The 13,456-nt window shown below is 32.8% G+C and overlaps 1 protein-coding gene and 1 pseudogene across 1 annotated transcript; both read right to left on the bottom strand.

The window, feature by feature from the left end:
- Positions 1–1,597: 1,597 nt before the first annotated feature.
- LOC112771026 (26S proteasome regulatory subunit 6A homolog) lies at positions 1,598–5,208 on the bottom strand. Its single transcript, XM_025815576.2, has 10 exons — positions 4,804–5,208; positions 4,605–4,721; positions 4,377–4,484; positions 4,023–4,214; positions 3,755–3,946; positions 3,418–3,536; positions 3,227–3,314; positions 2,642–2,761; positions 2,157–2,297; positions 1,598–1,972 (listed from the first exon to the last, which is right to left on the bottom strand). The coding sequence occupies exons 1-10, from the start codon at positions 4,918–4,920 to the stop codon at positions 1,895–1,897; spliced, it is 1,272 nt and encodes a 423-aa protein (XP_025671361.1). The 5' UTR covers positions 4,921–5,208; the 3' UTR covers positions 1,598–1,894.
- A 2,307-nt stretch (positions 5,209–7,515) lies between these two features.
- On the bottom strand, positions 7,516–10,357 carry LOC112772754 (uncharacterized; annotated as a pseudogene).
- Between the last annotated feature and the right edge of the window lie 3,099 nt (positions 10,358–13,456).

Below are 13,456 nucleotides of genomic sequence, written 5' to 3' on the forward strand. Positions count from 1 at the left end.
TTATTCGTATTCCTGGGATCGTTTGTGTTATATAAGTAAGAGAAAGCACTATAGAAGAAAAACTGTGTATTCAAACTGCATAAGAACGATATAATATATAAAAGTATTTATAAGTATTAAAAGAATTTAAATAATGAAAATAAAATATTTTATCATAAATATTTAAATATGTTAAATAATTTTAATAAATATAATTAATTTTAATATATTTTTTTAAACTCAATTAACAATATAAGCTTTAAATTTATTTAAAATAACAAAATAAAAAAATTATAAAAATTGATGAAACAGACACAGATAAAAATTGTCAGAATGGAATGTAGACGAAACTACCAAAAAAAAAGTGCAGATAGATTTATTAAAAAGAAGTGCAGATAGAACTCCCGGAAGAAAGCTCAGGTGAAACAATCAGAAGAAAATTCAAATGGAACTGTCGGAAGGAAGTATAGACGGAATAATAGATGAACACAATCGGAAGAAAGTTCAGATGGAACTGTCGGAAGCAATGGGGTTGGATTTGTTGAACTTAAAACGGAGAGACGAACACAATGGTGTATTTTATATCGATAGTTGACATTGATAGTTAATTTTAGTATATATGTAACATATTTGTTTATTTATTTATAAAATTATTTTTTTTAACATTTATTTTATTTTAAAAATTTAGGATTTAATGTTAAAATTTAACTTAAAAATATTACTTTAAAAAATTGTTTAATACTGTTGAAATATAGGTGATTTCTTAACTAAATTCGTTTTTATATTAAACTATTATTATTATTATTATTATTATTATTGTAGTTGGACTTCTTTCCAACCAAATTAGTTTGAAAGTCCTTCCTTTTCTACATGATCATTCACACTTTTGATACTGGTCATTTTGACGAAAAAATATTAATCCCTAAATTATGTATCGTTCAATTGTCTAACACTCTAACTATTTCTAATAAAAAATTTTATTATTAACGAAACCTCCAAAAAAAACTTCTAATAATATTATAATAAAACTTCTAATTTTTTTATATAAAAAATGTAAACAATTATCTTTTTCAAAAACTTTTATTAAAGTATTTTTTATGATCTTTTAAAACGTGCTCTAAAAGGGCATGTTCAATATTTCAATTAACATATGTTCCCCTTTTTTTTATTCAAAGATAGTAAAATTCAAACCCGCAATTTTTAAATAAGTATGAAAAGACTATGTCATTTGAGTTATAACTCATACTGTTCGTTGGCTAACATATGTTCCTTTAATAAGAAAAACAAATCTATAATATATAAAATAAGTGTAATGTGTCGAAAGAATAATTAATATCTTCAAACCCCAAAACACATTCTATAAAACGAAAGAGGGGAAATCTCACATTGTACCTTTTCATACAGTATGAGCTACATTACGTAGTTAGTTTGTAAAAGGAAGAGAGATAGGATCATGAAATATTACAAGTAATTGGGAGTGAAAATTGTGTGAACAATTGTTATGACCCTTTACAAGTCCCAACTTTTATGCAATGATTTCATGCTGGCTTTGCGTCTGTAGATTATAAACTACTTAGAGTGCTCCTAGTCTTGACCTAACCAAAACTAACTAAATTAATTGTACAAGTAAACAAAGGTTAGGTTATTATGTTCAGATTTTGTTCTCAGCCACATACACCAAACATAAACCAGTCTCACGACAATAATTAATGATCGTACAGAACCTGGCAGCCTTGTAACGTGAATAATTTACCAAATAGCAAGCAGATGAAATGTTTATCCTTACATGCAGGAATCTGAGCAAGCTATATGTTACATAACATGAACCGAGAAAAAAACAGACAATAGCAAAAGTATTGACTTTCCATTGCCTTGAGTACCTCTCAGATTTCTGCACTTGACACCTCAATCCAGCTTAAGCATAATAATTTAAGCTGGCTTTCTTCTTTGCTTGAACCTGAATGATACCTTCGTTAAAGTCCTCATGGTTCACCTGCAGTTGTACAAAATGCAGATTTATATTTATATTTCAAATTATAACTTGGGCTTTTGCATTGAATCAAACCAAAAAATTACAAACATCATTGCTAAAACAACAATCTAGGGCTAGCTAAAAACTGTTGCATAAGTAGTCAAAGAAAGCGTAGTCATGATGTGATTTTTCAAGTTATGCATACCTCAGTTGCATCCCGTCGAAGGGCCAACATGCCAGCCTCAACACAGACAGCTTTAAGTTGTGCTCCATTGAAATCATCTGTAGACCTAGCTAATTCTTCAAAGTTGACATCTGGGTGAACATTCATCTTTCGAGAATGGATCTATCATGTTAACGTGTGTTAGAAATAAGGGAGTATTTTATAATATCTCTATCATATCTTAATATATCAAACAATGTCTCATACGATTAGTTTTGGCATTAGTGATTGTACATGGTTCTTTCCTTATCTACGAATAGGGTTTCACTAATATTATTATAAATAGAGGCTATTTGCCCTCTCTTGTGTGACACCATAACATAATCATCAGTGTTTTCATATTATTCACTGTATTTCTATTTTCTCTTCTTCCTTACCTACCTAAAACCCACAATCTCAGCATCAGCAGTAAGTCAGGGTAAAAAGAAAACAAGATAAAGACAGCATGTAGCTTAAAGATACCTAACCTGCAGAATTCGGGCTCTTGCTTCTTCAGTTGGGTGTGGGAACTCAATTTTTCGGTCCAATCTACCAGAACGCATAAGAGCAGGATCAAGAATATCTGCACGGTTTGTTGCTGCAATGACCTGCATTGACGAGAATAAATGAATATGTCATTTCAAATGCCTAAGTCCTAACTCCTAACTGAACAAAAAATGAAATATATTTGAAATGTTACCCTTCAGAGAGTATTGTGCCAACTTCTAAGTAACCGCTATTTCAGTTGTTAGTTGTTAGTTGTTAGTTGTTACACTTCAAAATTATAAATAAGTAATGTGGCTAACAACCCCAGAAGGGTTTTAAGGAGATATATTAGAAGGGATTCAGAAAGCTTTTATGGAAAATAAAATATACAACATTTAAGTTTCCAATGCATTCGTAACAAAAAAAATTTAAAAACTTCTACTATCGGTAACCTTAACCTTTTGGGTACATATTAGCTAAACCCTTAAAGTATTCTTACCCAAAGACAGCGAACATCTTTCGAGATTTCTGTTTATCACATCAATCAGAAAAAAGAAGACAATAGACAACAATAATAGAAGAGATACCTTAATCCGGTCATCACTACTAAAACCATCCAGCTGATTCAGCAACTCTAACATTGTTCGTTGTACCTCCCTGTCTCCACTTACTTCACTGCATTTGGCCACCCAGTACACCATAAGCTCATAACATTGCTGAACCATTATAATTGAAACAGGAACTACATACACTGAATTAAATCCCTGCCTACTCATACCTATCAAAACGCTTGGTTCCAATTGCATCAATTTCATCTATGAATATAATGCATGGAGACTTCTCTTTTGCAAGCTGAAAGGCATCACGGACAAGTTTTGCTCCATCTCCTATGAACATCTATAAAATTGTAACTAAAATCATTCTTCCAATCCACCCAAGAAGATGAAAATAGAAACAGAAGGAAGTAATGCAGTTGTACAGGAAGTATAAGAATAACTAATATCATCTAATAACAACAATCAATACAAAATTGTAATATTCATTTATAAAAAGAAGGGAAAAAAAAGGGTAATAAACAGCCAAATTATCAAGCATAGTAAAAGGAAGAATCATACTTGCACAAGTTGTGGACCTGCCAACTTCAGGAAAGTGGCATTTGTTTGTGCTGCACAAGCACGGGCCATCAAAGTTTTCCCAGTTCCTGGAGGTCCATATAAGAGAACTCCCTTTGGTGGACGAACTCCCAATTTCTGGAACCGCTCCTTGTGGGTCATTGGCAAAACAATGGCTTCAACTAGTTCTTGGATCTGTAGCCAAAGACCAAGTTATTTAACAGAGGGATCCTTTGAAGGCTCCGATAAATTGTTAGTAACTAAAGCTTACCTGCTTCTCCAATCCACCAATGTCATTGTAGTCCTCTGTTGGCTTTTCATCAACTTCCATAGCCTTAACTCGAGAATCATACTCAGAAGGCAGGGTATCCAAAATTAAGTAACTATCTTTGTTAACACCAACCAGATCACCAGGTTTTAGCTTTTCAGGGTCAACAAGACCAACAACAGGTAGAAAGATAGTCTGTAGTGAGAATAAAACATAACTGAATAAGAGTTACACCAAAGGCTTTCCATATAAATAAAAATCAGTCTCATCGATATTTGAACACCAGAAGCAGATGGAAATCTTTATATAGAAACATAACTTGCTCTCTAAAAGAAGTGAAATTATAAGGTTTTTAACCTGTCGAGTAGACGTCTTTAGCACAACACATTTTCCTTTCCTTTGGGAGTCAAGATCAATATTGGCACCATCTTCTTCTGCCTCATCTTCTGGGTTCATTTCAAGTATCTGGAAAGTAAAAAAAAAAAAAAAAACAATAGAAAATCAAGTCAGAAAAGTGTAGAGTGTGTGGAACATTATAGTTACAAATGTTTGCAACGAAATTGAAGGTGAGAATAGTTGAGAAACCTCGACAATGTTGCCAACGAGGTAGGGCAACTGTTTATTGAGCTTAATCTTCTCCTGGTTTTCTTTGATCTTCTCCTTGTAAGATTCCAATTCGAGATTCGTCCTCTGCAGCTCTTCCTGCAGGATTGATTTGAATTGAATGAAACCCTAGGGTGCGTAGCGCTAAGATGAATGAATGATTGAAGGGGAAATAAAAAACCTTGAGAATGCGAATTTCATTGTCGAGAAGACGAGAAGCTCTGACGATGTCATCGGTGGTCATGTTGGCCAGCTGATCATCTTCCAAGTTGGTATCCTCTACCATGGCGCTCGCCATCCCTATCAACCAAGAATGCTACTATGCTCTCACAATTCAGGATCCCTTGTTCAAGAGGTAAGCTCAATTTTCAATTCCTCAGCCACAGTTTTTCACTTTACTCCTCCAATCTCTTGCTCGCTCCATTTTTTATGGGTCAACTCTCTCGTTACCAAAGACGATCACTGGGCCGAATCGTAATCTTTTCAAAATGAAAAATCAGCCCAGGTCCACAAAAAGAAAAATCTAAAATTAGCCCTTTGAGGTTGCCTCAAATAGAGAAGGTATAGGATGTTACTGTCCAAAAACAAAAAGGTAAAGGATGTTAATTTCCATAGGATCTAGTTAGCATATCTTCTAACTAATTTGGATTAGTCTAATGATTAGTTTATTTAAATAAATATCGAGAGTTTAAATTCCGTCATGTGCATGACAAACTCTTAAAATAGAATTTGAATCCATGGTAAATTAGTATTTGGACTGCCAAACTAAGAGGTACCATAAAAAATAAAAAAGTTAACACATGCTCTAAAGTAGGGTTGGCAATTCATACCCTACCTGCGGGTACCCAACCCGGTCCAACCCGTTCGGGTAGGGTAGGCTATCCGACCCACTGCGAATAGGGTAGGGTACGGTTCGGGTATGCCTGCAGGTAGGATAGGGTACGGGTTTAGGGTGTACCCTACCCTACCCTACCTGCACCTTATAAGTAACACATATTTTATTAAAAAGTAAGTATATGGTGAAGAAAGTGAGAGTTAAACCCACAACTTCCCTTATGTAATGACTTACAATAAGTGAACAACCACTAATCTAGTTAGTTAATTTAGTAATTCAGAATATTAGTTTTTTATTTTTTATGTTATTAATATGTATAAAATTTGAAATGATTGAATTTTATATTTACTTTAAAAAAAATTGATATTTCTGCGGGTAGAGTAGGGGTAGGGTAGGGTTTAGAACTTTAGGGTGCGGGTAGGGTTAGAGTTGAGAGATTCTCAACCCGCAGGTAGGGTTAGGGTAGAGTCCAAACCCTACCCTACCCTACCCATTGTCAGCCGTACTCTAAAGGCACAAATTAGAGTTACTAATTAAAAAGGTTTTATAAGAAAAGATAAAAAAAAAAAAAAAAAGAAATTACAGTTACTAACATGTGCTCGAATTTTAATTAATTTTGTTTTTTTTAAAGAGAAATTATCCAAATTAGTCCCCAAAGATTTTAAAAGTGGATATTTTAGTCCTCAAGAAAAATTAATACATAGATTAATCCCTAGGTTTTACTCCGGCAGATAAATCAGTCTTCAATTCATTTTTTGATAGAGTAATTACCCAAATCAGTCTCCAAAGATTTTAAAAACAGACATTTTAGTCCCAAAAAAAATTAATGTACAAATCAATTTCCAACGTTTCTCTCCATTAGACAAAACAGTCCTCCGTCCAAATATAAAATAAAATAAAATCAAATAATAATAATTATTATTATTAATTACATAATAATATTGTACTATAATTTTTTATATTTTTTGGACAAAAATAATAATAAATTTATTCATTAAATTCTTATATATATATATATATATATATATATATAGTCACTCAATAATAATAATAATAATAATAATAATAATAATAATAATAATAATAATAATAATAATAATAATAATAATAATAATAAATAAAATTATTAGAGATTATTTTACAAGAAATTCAAGGTTAAAATCATTTGATATTTTTGTATTTAATATAATCAAAAGATGTCCTATTTTAAAAAATATGTTTGTATTAAAAGAAACATGTATTTAAAATAAATCTAAATTAAAATATTTTTTTAATACATATTTTTTAATACAAACATGTTTTTTTTAGATAGGACATCTTTTGATTATATTAAATACAAAAATATCAAATAGTTTTAACCTTGAATTTCTTGTAGAATAATCTCTAATAATTTTATTGATTATTATTATTATTATTATTATTATTATTATTATTATTATTATTATTATTATTATTATTATTGAGTGACTATATATATATAAGAATCTAATGAATAAATTTATCATTATTTTTGTTCAAAAAATTATAATACAATATTATTGTGCAATTAATAATTATTATTATTTTATTTTATTTTTATTTTTGGACGGAAGACTGTTATATCTAACGAAGAGAAACGTCGGGGATTGATTTGTACATTAATTTTTTTTGGAGACTAAAATATCGGTTTTTTAAATTCTTGGGAACTGATGTGGGTAATTACTCTATCAGAAAATAAACGGGGACTGATTTGTCTGTCGGAGTAAAACCTTGAAAATTGATCTGTGTATTAATTTTTCTTGAGAACTAAAATGTCCGTTTTTAAAATTTTTGGAACTGATTTGATAATTACCCTTCTTTTAAAATGAATGTTTTCTCCTCACATTTATTAAAGTTTGACTTCAATTTTCAAACACTTCACTCATCTCTGTGATGGCTTCCAATAAAATCATCATCTGCTTTGAATATTTTATTTTACTTTCAAATGTATTTTCTTATTGAGATTTTGGTGTTTTTTATATGATTTTAGATGTTCTAATAATATAGGTCTTAAAAAGAATGCAAAAAAATCAGTTGATATTAGTTATAAATAGTTGGTTCCTTTTTAGGAATAACATTGATTTTTTTTTTTTTACTAAAGGATTCCAACATTGAACTTAATCAACAAACAAAATGATATATAAAGTCACAAGAGATGGTTATTACTCTAATTACAATTCAAATTAATTAAAACTTCCAATATATGCCGAATAGGTGCAAGATGCCTGCGACGACGGCCCAGAATAGGATCTCAGCAAATATTACATAAAGCAGAATCCCAACTTTGGTTGAATGCCACACTTTGATGAACACATGCTTTTGGATCCAATATACCTGTCTCCACAAAAACCAATCAAACACAGAGACATAGTGCCACATAACATAGTATCTATTCATAATTGAATTCAAACAAGAAAGAACAATACCAGTGTATTATGAGGGTGATCATAATACCATCCATTGATGAATCCTGCAAAGATGCCCTCAGCTGCCATAACGTACACAAACATGGCATTCATGCCAGTCCATTTCAAAGGCATGAACCATAGTTTCAAGCCCCAAATATCAACCAGCAATGCAATAATAATCCATTGTACAAGATAATAGCTATCACTATCATGATACAATGGCAATTAGAACTTCCATAATATATAATAATACCATTGTATAGAATGCTGAAAATGCTAATGCTGCTGCTCCAGATGTTACACAAACATAGCTTAGTGTATACAATTGCTTATTCAGAGGAATGGCTACAGTGCACGAAGAAGTAACATCTGAGTGGTTACAATACATAGTAAAGATATTCCAGTTGAACACTTGGTTTTTTAGAGTTCACCATGAGTGAAGTGAAGAATAAGTCCTGAAGTAAGAAGGGATAAACCCAAGAGAATCCAGTGCTTCAGTCTTGAAAGATGATCCTATGTTAAAAATTACACAACTGAAAGATTAAGCACAAGTTGAAGAGATGTGAAAAATCAAAGATTATTAGATAATTGCTTTGATTCAAAGGCTTCATCACCTGCATGTGTATGAGTACATGTCCAAAATGCAATCCAATGATTGTGGACAGAATAGCTGATATTAGCTGCAATCGCATATCATAATTATATTACATGTCATCAAAACTCAAACTATGTAAAGACATTTTTAATTACAGACCTTAGAATTCCTTCTGGCTCAAAAGGAGCATAACACCATGAGGGAGCGTTTTTCCTAAATGGCCCTTCGAAAGGTGATTTCTCGGTGCAAGCCTGAGGAAAAGGCAGTAAGTCATTGAAAGTTTGAAACTCTCATTTGCAAAGTTTGTTTTCAAATTTGTAGTAGAAACAAGTGTCTGGTTTAAAAATTAGAGTTGCAACACACTTGTGATCTCTTCCAAGCTGGATGCTTATACATGTGGTTGATTCTAAGCACCTCTCTGTCTATGTATCCCGCAGCATTACAAGGGGATCTAATTTCCCTCGGACTCCACATTTCACCTAAATTTGAAATAGCAAGTGAGCAAAAACAATTAATAAAGATTGGAGCATCATAGAATCAGAGGCATGCAATTGGAAGCTTACAGTAAAAGTTGTTCCATTATATATGCTATCTGGATTATGGACAGTGAAACTCCAATCTGGAACATAATTTCCATAAGTAAAGCCAAATAAATGGTAAGTATACATGCAGCCACCACCCTGAAATTTTAATAAATAAAATGTTCAAAAGCATTTCATATTGGTAATCGACCATAACCATAATGTCAAAGACTAACCAATGCCAATAGTATGATTTGAATATTGAAAATTGGGTGGGTGCCAGTTCTGGATCTCTAGGTTGTGCACTTTTTGAAAATATCTCCACCATTGCTACAACCAAATATGCTAGCGCAATTCTCTAACAGAAGTATTAACTATACTTAATTGTATTATCTATATTATATAGTATGCTCTATGAAAAGCAGAAAAATTATTACACTCACCTGAAGAATGCCACACCACCTCATTCATTTCATGTCAACTCCATATGTTAGTTTGTCGGGAGCATGTGAGAAACCACCTTCATCATAGAGGTTCATCATCAAAATAAACCATTAAGATGTGTCTTATCAAGAGAGGAATTGCTCATATGAAATTTAGATTCATTAATTACAGCACAAGTCAACAAAATAACTTTCACATTGTCAATATTGATGAGTGAAGCTTATGAAATTTTTCAATCATGTTTTTATCAGACATAGACAAAAGGAGACCCCAGAATATGAGTTTGATTGTTCTAACTATGACCTTTTTCACAGCTACAAGTTTATTTGGTATTCTCTGAACATAAAAAAAATGAAGCATTGACAATTAAAGGAGGCATAGATGTAAAGTACAAGAGTCCTTGTTAGCCATCAGATTTGTCTAACCTTGAGGGCAAGTGGAATGGCCATGCCAACAATGAACAAAAAGAAAGGCATGACAAAATCGGCAAGATTGCAACCATTCCATGGCGCGTGACCAATCATCGGCCATTGTCCTCCAGCATCATCAACTAACACCATTAACTGCATCACTTATTAATTACGGAAACATTAATGAGCTAATCAAATCGTACTTCTCTATTGTGAACTTAGCTAATTAACGGAGAGAGAGAAGAAACAAGTTAGTTACCGCAACAGTGAGACCTCGGAAGATGTCTAGCGACGCAACGCGCTTTGTCTTTGGCGGTTTTTTGTCGGAATCATCAGACGGTACTGCTTCCGAAACATTGAGTCTATGGTTGCCTTTGATTTCCGCCATTATAGAGTAGCTGAGATTCTTGTATAACTCCAACTACACTGAAATAATTGAACTCCCAGGTAATAGAGTAAAGCCTGAATGAATGATTGGTTTTATTATTTGATTATAATAAGATTATTGTGAGTTGCTTATTCGCTTGGAATATCTATCCTGATCTTTGTGAATAGAGAAAAGTCCATGTCAGTCCAAGCCACTTTGTACTTATGTTTGTTCTTGTCCTATCTAAATAATAGATAATTCAGCATATGGCAGTAAAATACAAATGTCAAAGAATTTATTCGTATTCCTTGGATCGTTTTCGTTATATAAGAGAGAGCACTGCAGAAAAAAAAATTGTCTATTCAAACTGCAAAAGAATGATATAATATATAAAAATATTTATAAGTATTAAGAAAATTTAAATAATAAAAATAAAATATTTTATAATAAATATTTAAATATCTATAATATATTTTTAATTTTACAACCAAAATGTGTTATATGTTATTTTTTTTTTATTGTAATTGGAATTAAATTTTTCTTTCTAAAATTAAGGAATTCTTCTCTCTTTTTTATTAATTTTACAACTAAAATGTGTCACATGTCATTCCCTCATTATAATTGAAATGAAATCTTTTCCTCCAAAATTAAAGAATTCTTTCTTCATCCCTACTAATTTTACAACCAAAATATGTCACATGTCACTCTTTCATTACAATTGAAATCAAATCTTTTCTTTCAAAATTAAAGAGTTCTCCCCTCATACATCTTTCTTTCTCTATCTTTCTCATTCCTTCAACCACTTTATCTATTTTTTTTTAAAGTAGAAAAAGCTCAACACAATAAGGTGGAACAAAAGAAAAGAAACAAAAACTCATAACGCTAAAAATAACAACCATTAGCCATCTCCGGCATTGCCATCAACAACCACAGGGTTCACCACCAATCCACTCATCATAACTTGTAAAGGACCTGTTAATAATATCCACCACACTTGAAACTTGAATTTTTAAGATTCTATTGTTTCTTTCTAGCCAAATTGTCCAGATAACCGCAAAAAAACCAACCAACCACTGCTTCCGTTCCATCTTTCTCGCTGATACATCCGTCCAACTTTCATAGTGTTGCTTGAGCGTACCTGGAATAGTCTATATCCTTCCAAGAGCGAACAACCAAGCACACCACACCTACCAAGTGAGCTCACAACCAATGAACAAGTGAAAAGCAGTTTCAATAGATTTTTGACATAAAACACACATGTTATCATTTTGGCCAATAACACCTAATCTACATAGTCCTTCCCTTGTATTCACCATACCAACCAGTGCAAACCAAGTAAACAACTCAACCCTTGGTGGGACGAATCCTCTCCAAATAGTACTAGTGAAGCTATAGCTTGTGATATCCGCCGGAAGTACCTCTGCCTGCAATACCTGCACAAAGGAGTTAGTAGAATAAACACCTTTTTCTTTTTTATCAGATTTCCAGATCACTTTGTCCTCTCTCTCAGTTGTCAGTTTCATTGATTGCAGAATCGCATGAAGCTGGTTTACTAGTTCCAGCTCCCATTGAAATAACTCTCGTCGCCACTGGAAATTCCAAATCCACTTTAACCCATCCCAGAACTCACAATCCCCTATGACAGATCCTTGAAGATTTGAGACCAAGAAAAGTCTTGAAAAAGTAACTTTCAGAACACAACAAGGTAACCAGCTATCCTCCTAGAAGCGAATTATCCTGCCATCCCCTAGCTCCATAGCCAAACCTCTTATCATCTTCACTCTCACTTGTGATTCCCTGATTTGTAATTGACAAATATCCTTCCAAAGACCCCCTCTTGTAGGTACAAGCTGATCACAAATCATCTCAGAATGATTCATGTTATTACAGGAACATGTATTTTAGCCACTATGGATGCTACTTTGAGTTGTATGCAATTCTGTTAATTTCAGGTAGCATTTTGGACGAATCTGACAAGAGTTGGAGTCAATGACAGAGAAAGGAGGACTTGCTGCCACCTCCAAGCCGAACTTGATCATCACCAAGTTTGGCGTGGGCATAAAGAGTTCCAAGAAACAACCACTACCTCTTCCACGCCAAACTTGAACTTTCTCAAGTTCGGCGCCAGCATCAACTCCCCCAAGCAACGTGTGCGAGAAGCCAGCTTGAAGGATGCCAAGGAAATTTGATTCGGCCTCCTCCACGCTGAACTTGAGGATCTCCAAGTTCAGCGCCAGCTTGAAGAAACTCCAAAGGGGAATGCGCGCATCAATCCATGTCGAACTTGGATTTTCCCAAGTTCGGCGTCAACCCTTCTAACTCAAGTGGTCCTCAATTAGCTCCAAAGGCCGCACAAAATGATTAAATTAATTTTGATTTAAACTTTTATTAGTTTTAGAATTAGGAAAAGATATTATTTAGTTTTCAGGAAATATATTTTACATTAATTAGGATTAGATATAAAAGGGAAAAGAATTAGCCCTTCGGGCTCTTCTCTCTCTTCTACCTCATTCCGCAATTTACAGTTTTTACGAATTCTAATTTTTATCTCTGAACCATGAGCAACTAAACCTCCACTGTTAAGGTTAGGAGCTTTGTCTATTGTATGGATTGATACTATTATTTTTCTATTTTAATTCATGTACTGATTTATATTTCAAGAATTGTTTTCGTTCTTTATCTTATGAATTTGGGTGGAATGGAAGTATGACCTTGTTCTAATTGAGCTCTTGTATAACTTGGAAAAGCTCTTTACTTGAACAACTGCTTGAAAACAATTTCTCTTAAACTTCTAATTATCTGGACTTAACAGGATACGTGATATATAATCCTCTTATATTTGGGTAATTAGGATTTTGTGGCATATAAATTAGAATTAAGCTTCACCCTCTAATTGGAATTAAGTGACCAAAGAATTGACGGTTAATGAGAGTTAGAGGAGACTAAAAAGGTCTAAGGAATTAGGGTTTAGTCATATATAGTTTGCCATGAAGTAAATCTTGCATGATTAAAATAGTTAGTAAGAAAAGTCAATCTGGAAAACAGATAACTCTGAAGCCTTAACTGTTTCTCCATATATTATTCACAACTTGTTTACTGTTTACTTTCTGATATTCTGAATCTACTGTTAATGCTTTTGAACTCTCTAAACATCATTTTCTGTTAGTCTAACTAAGCCAACCACTCAATTATTGTTGTTTGATCCATCAATCCTCATGGGATCGACCCTCACTCAT

The sequence above is a fragment of the Arachis hypogaea genome, chromosome 18 (genome assembly GCF_003086295.3).
Source record: "Arachis hypogaea cultivar Tifrunner chromosome 18, arahy.Tifrunner.gnm2.J5K5, whole genome shotgun sequence".
Lineage (NCBI taxonomy): Eukaryota > Viridiplantae > Streptophyta > Magnoliopsida > Fabales > Fabaceae > Arachis > Arachis hypogaea.

What these genes read in the sequence shown, in the direction of transcription:
- LOC112771026 (XM_025815576.2), bottom strand. Translation starts at nt 4,920, where the DNA reads ATGGCGAGCGCCATGGTAGAGGATACCAACTTGGAAGATGATCAGCTG. An exon ending in ATGAAATTCGCATTCTCAAG is followed by an intron (nt 4,722 to 4,803) that starts GTTTTTTATTTC and finishes TCAATCCTGCAG; the next exon opens with GAAGAGCTGCAGAGGACGAA. An exon ending in TTGGTGGATTGGAGAAGCAG is followed by an intron (nt 3,947 to 4,022) that starts GTAAGCTTTAGT and finishes CTTTGGCTACAG; the next exon opens with ATCCAAGAACTAGTTGAAGC.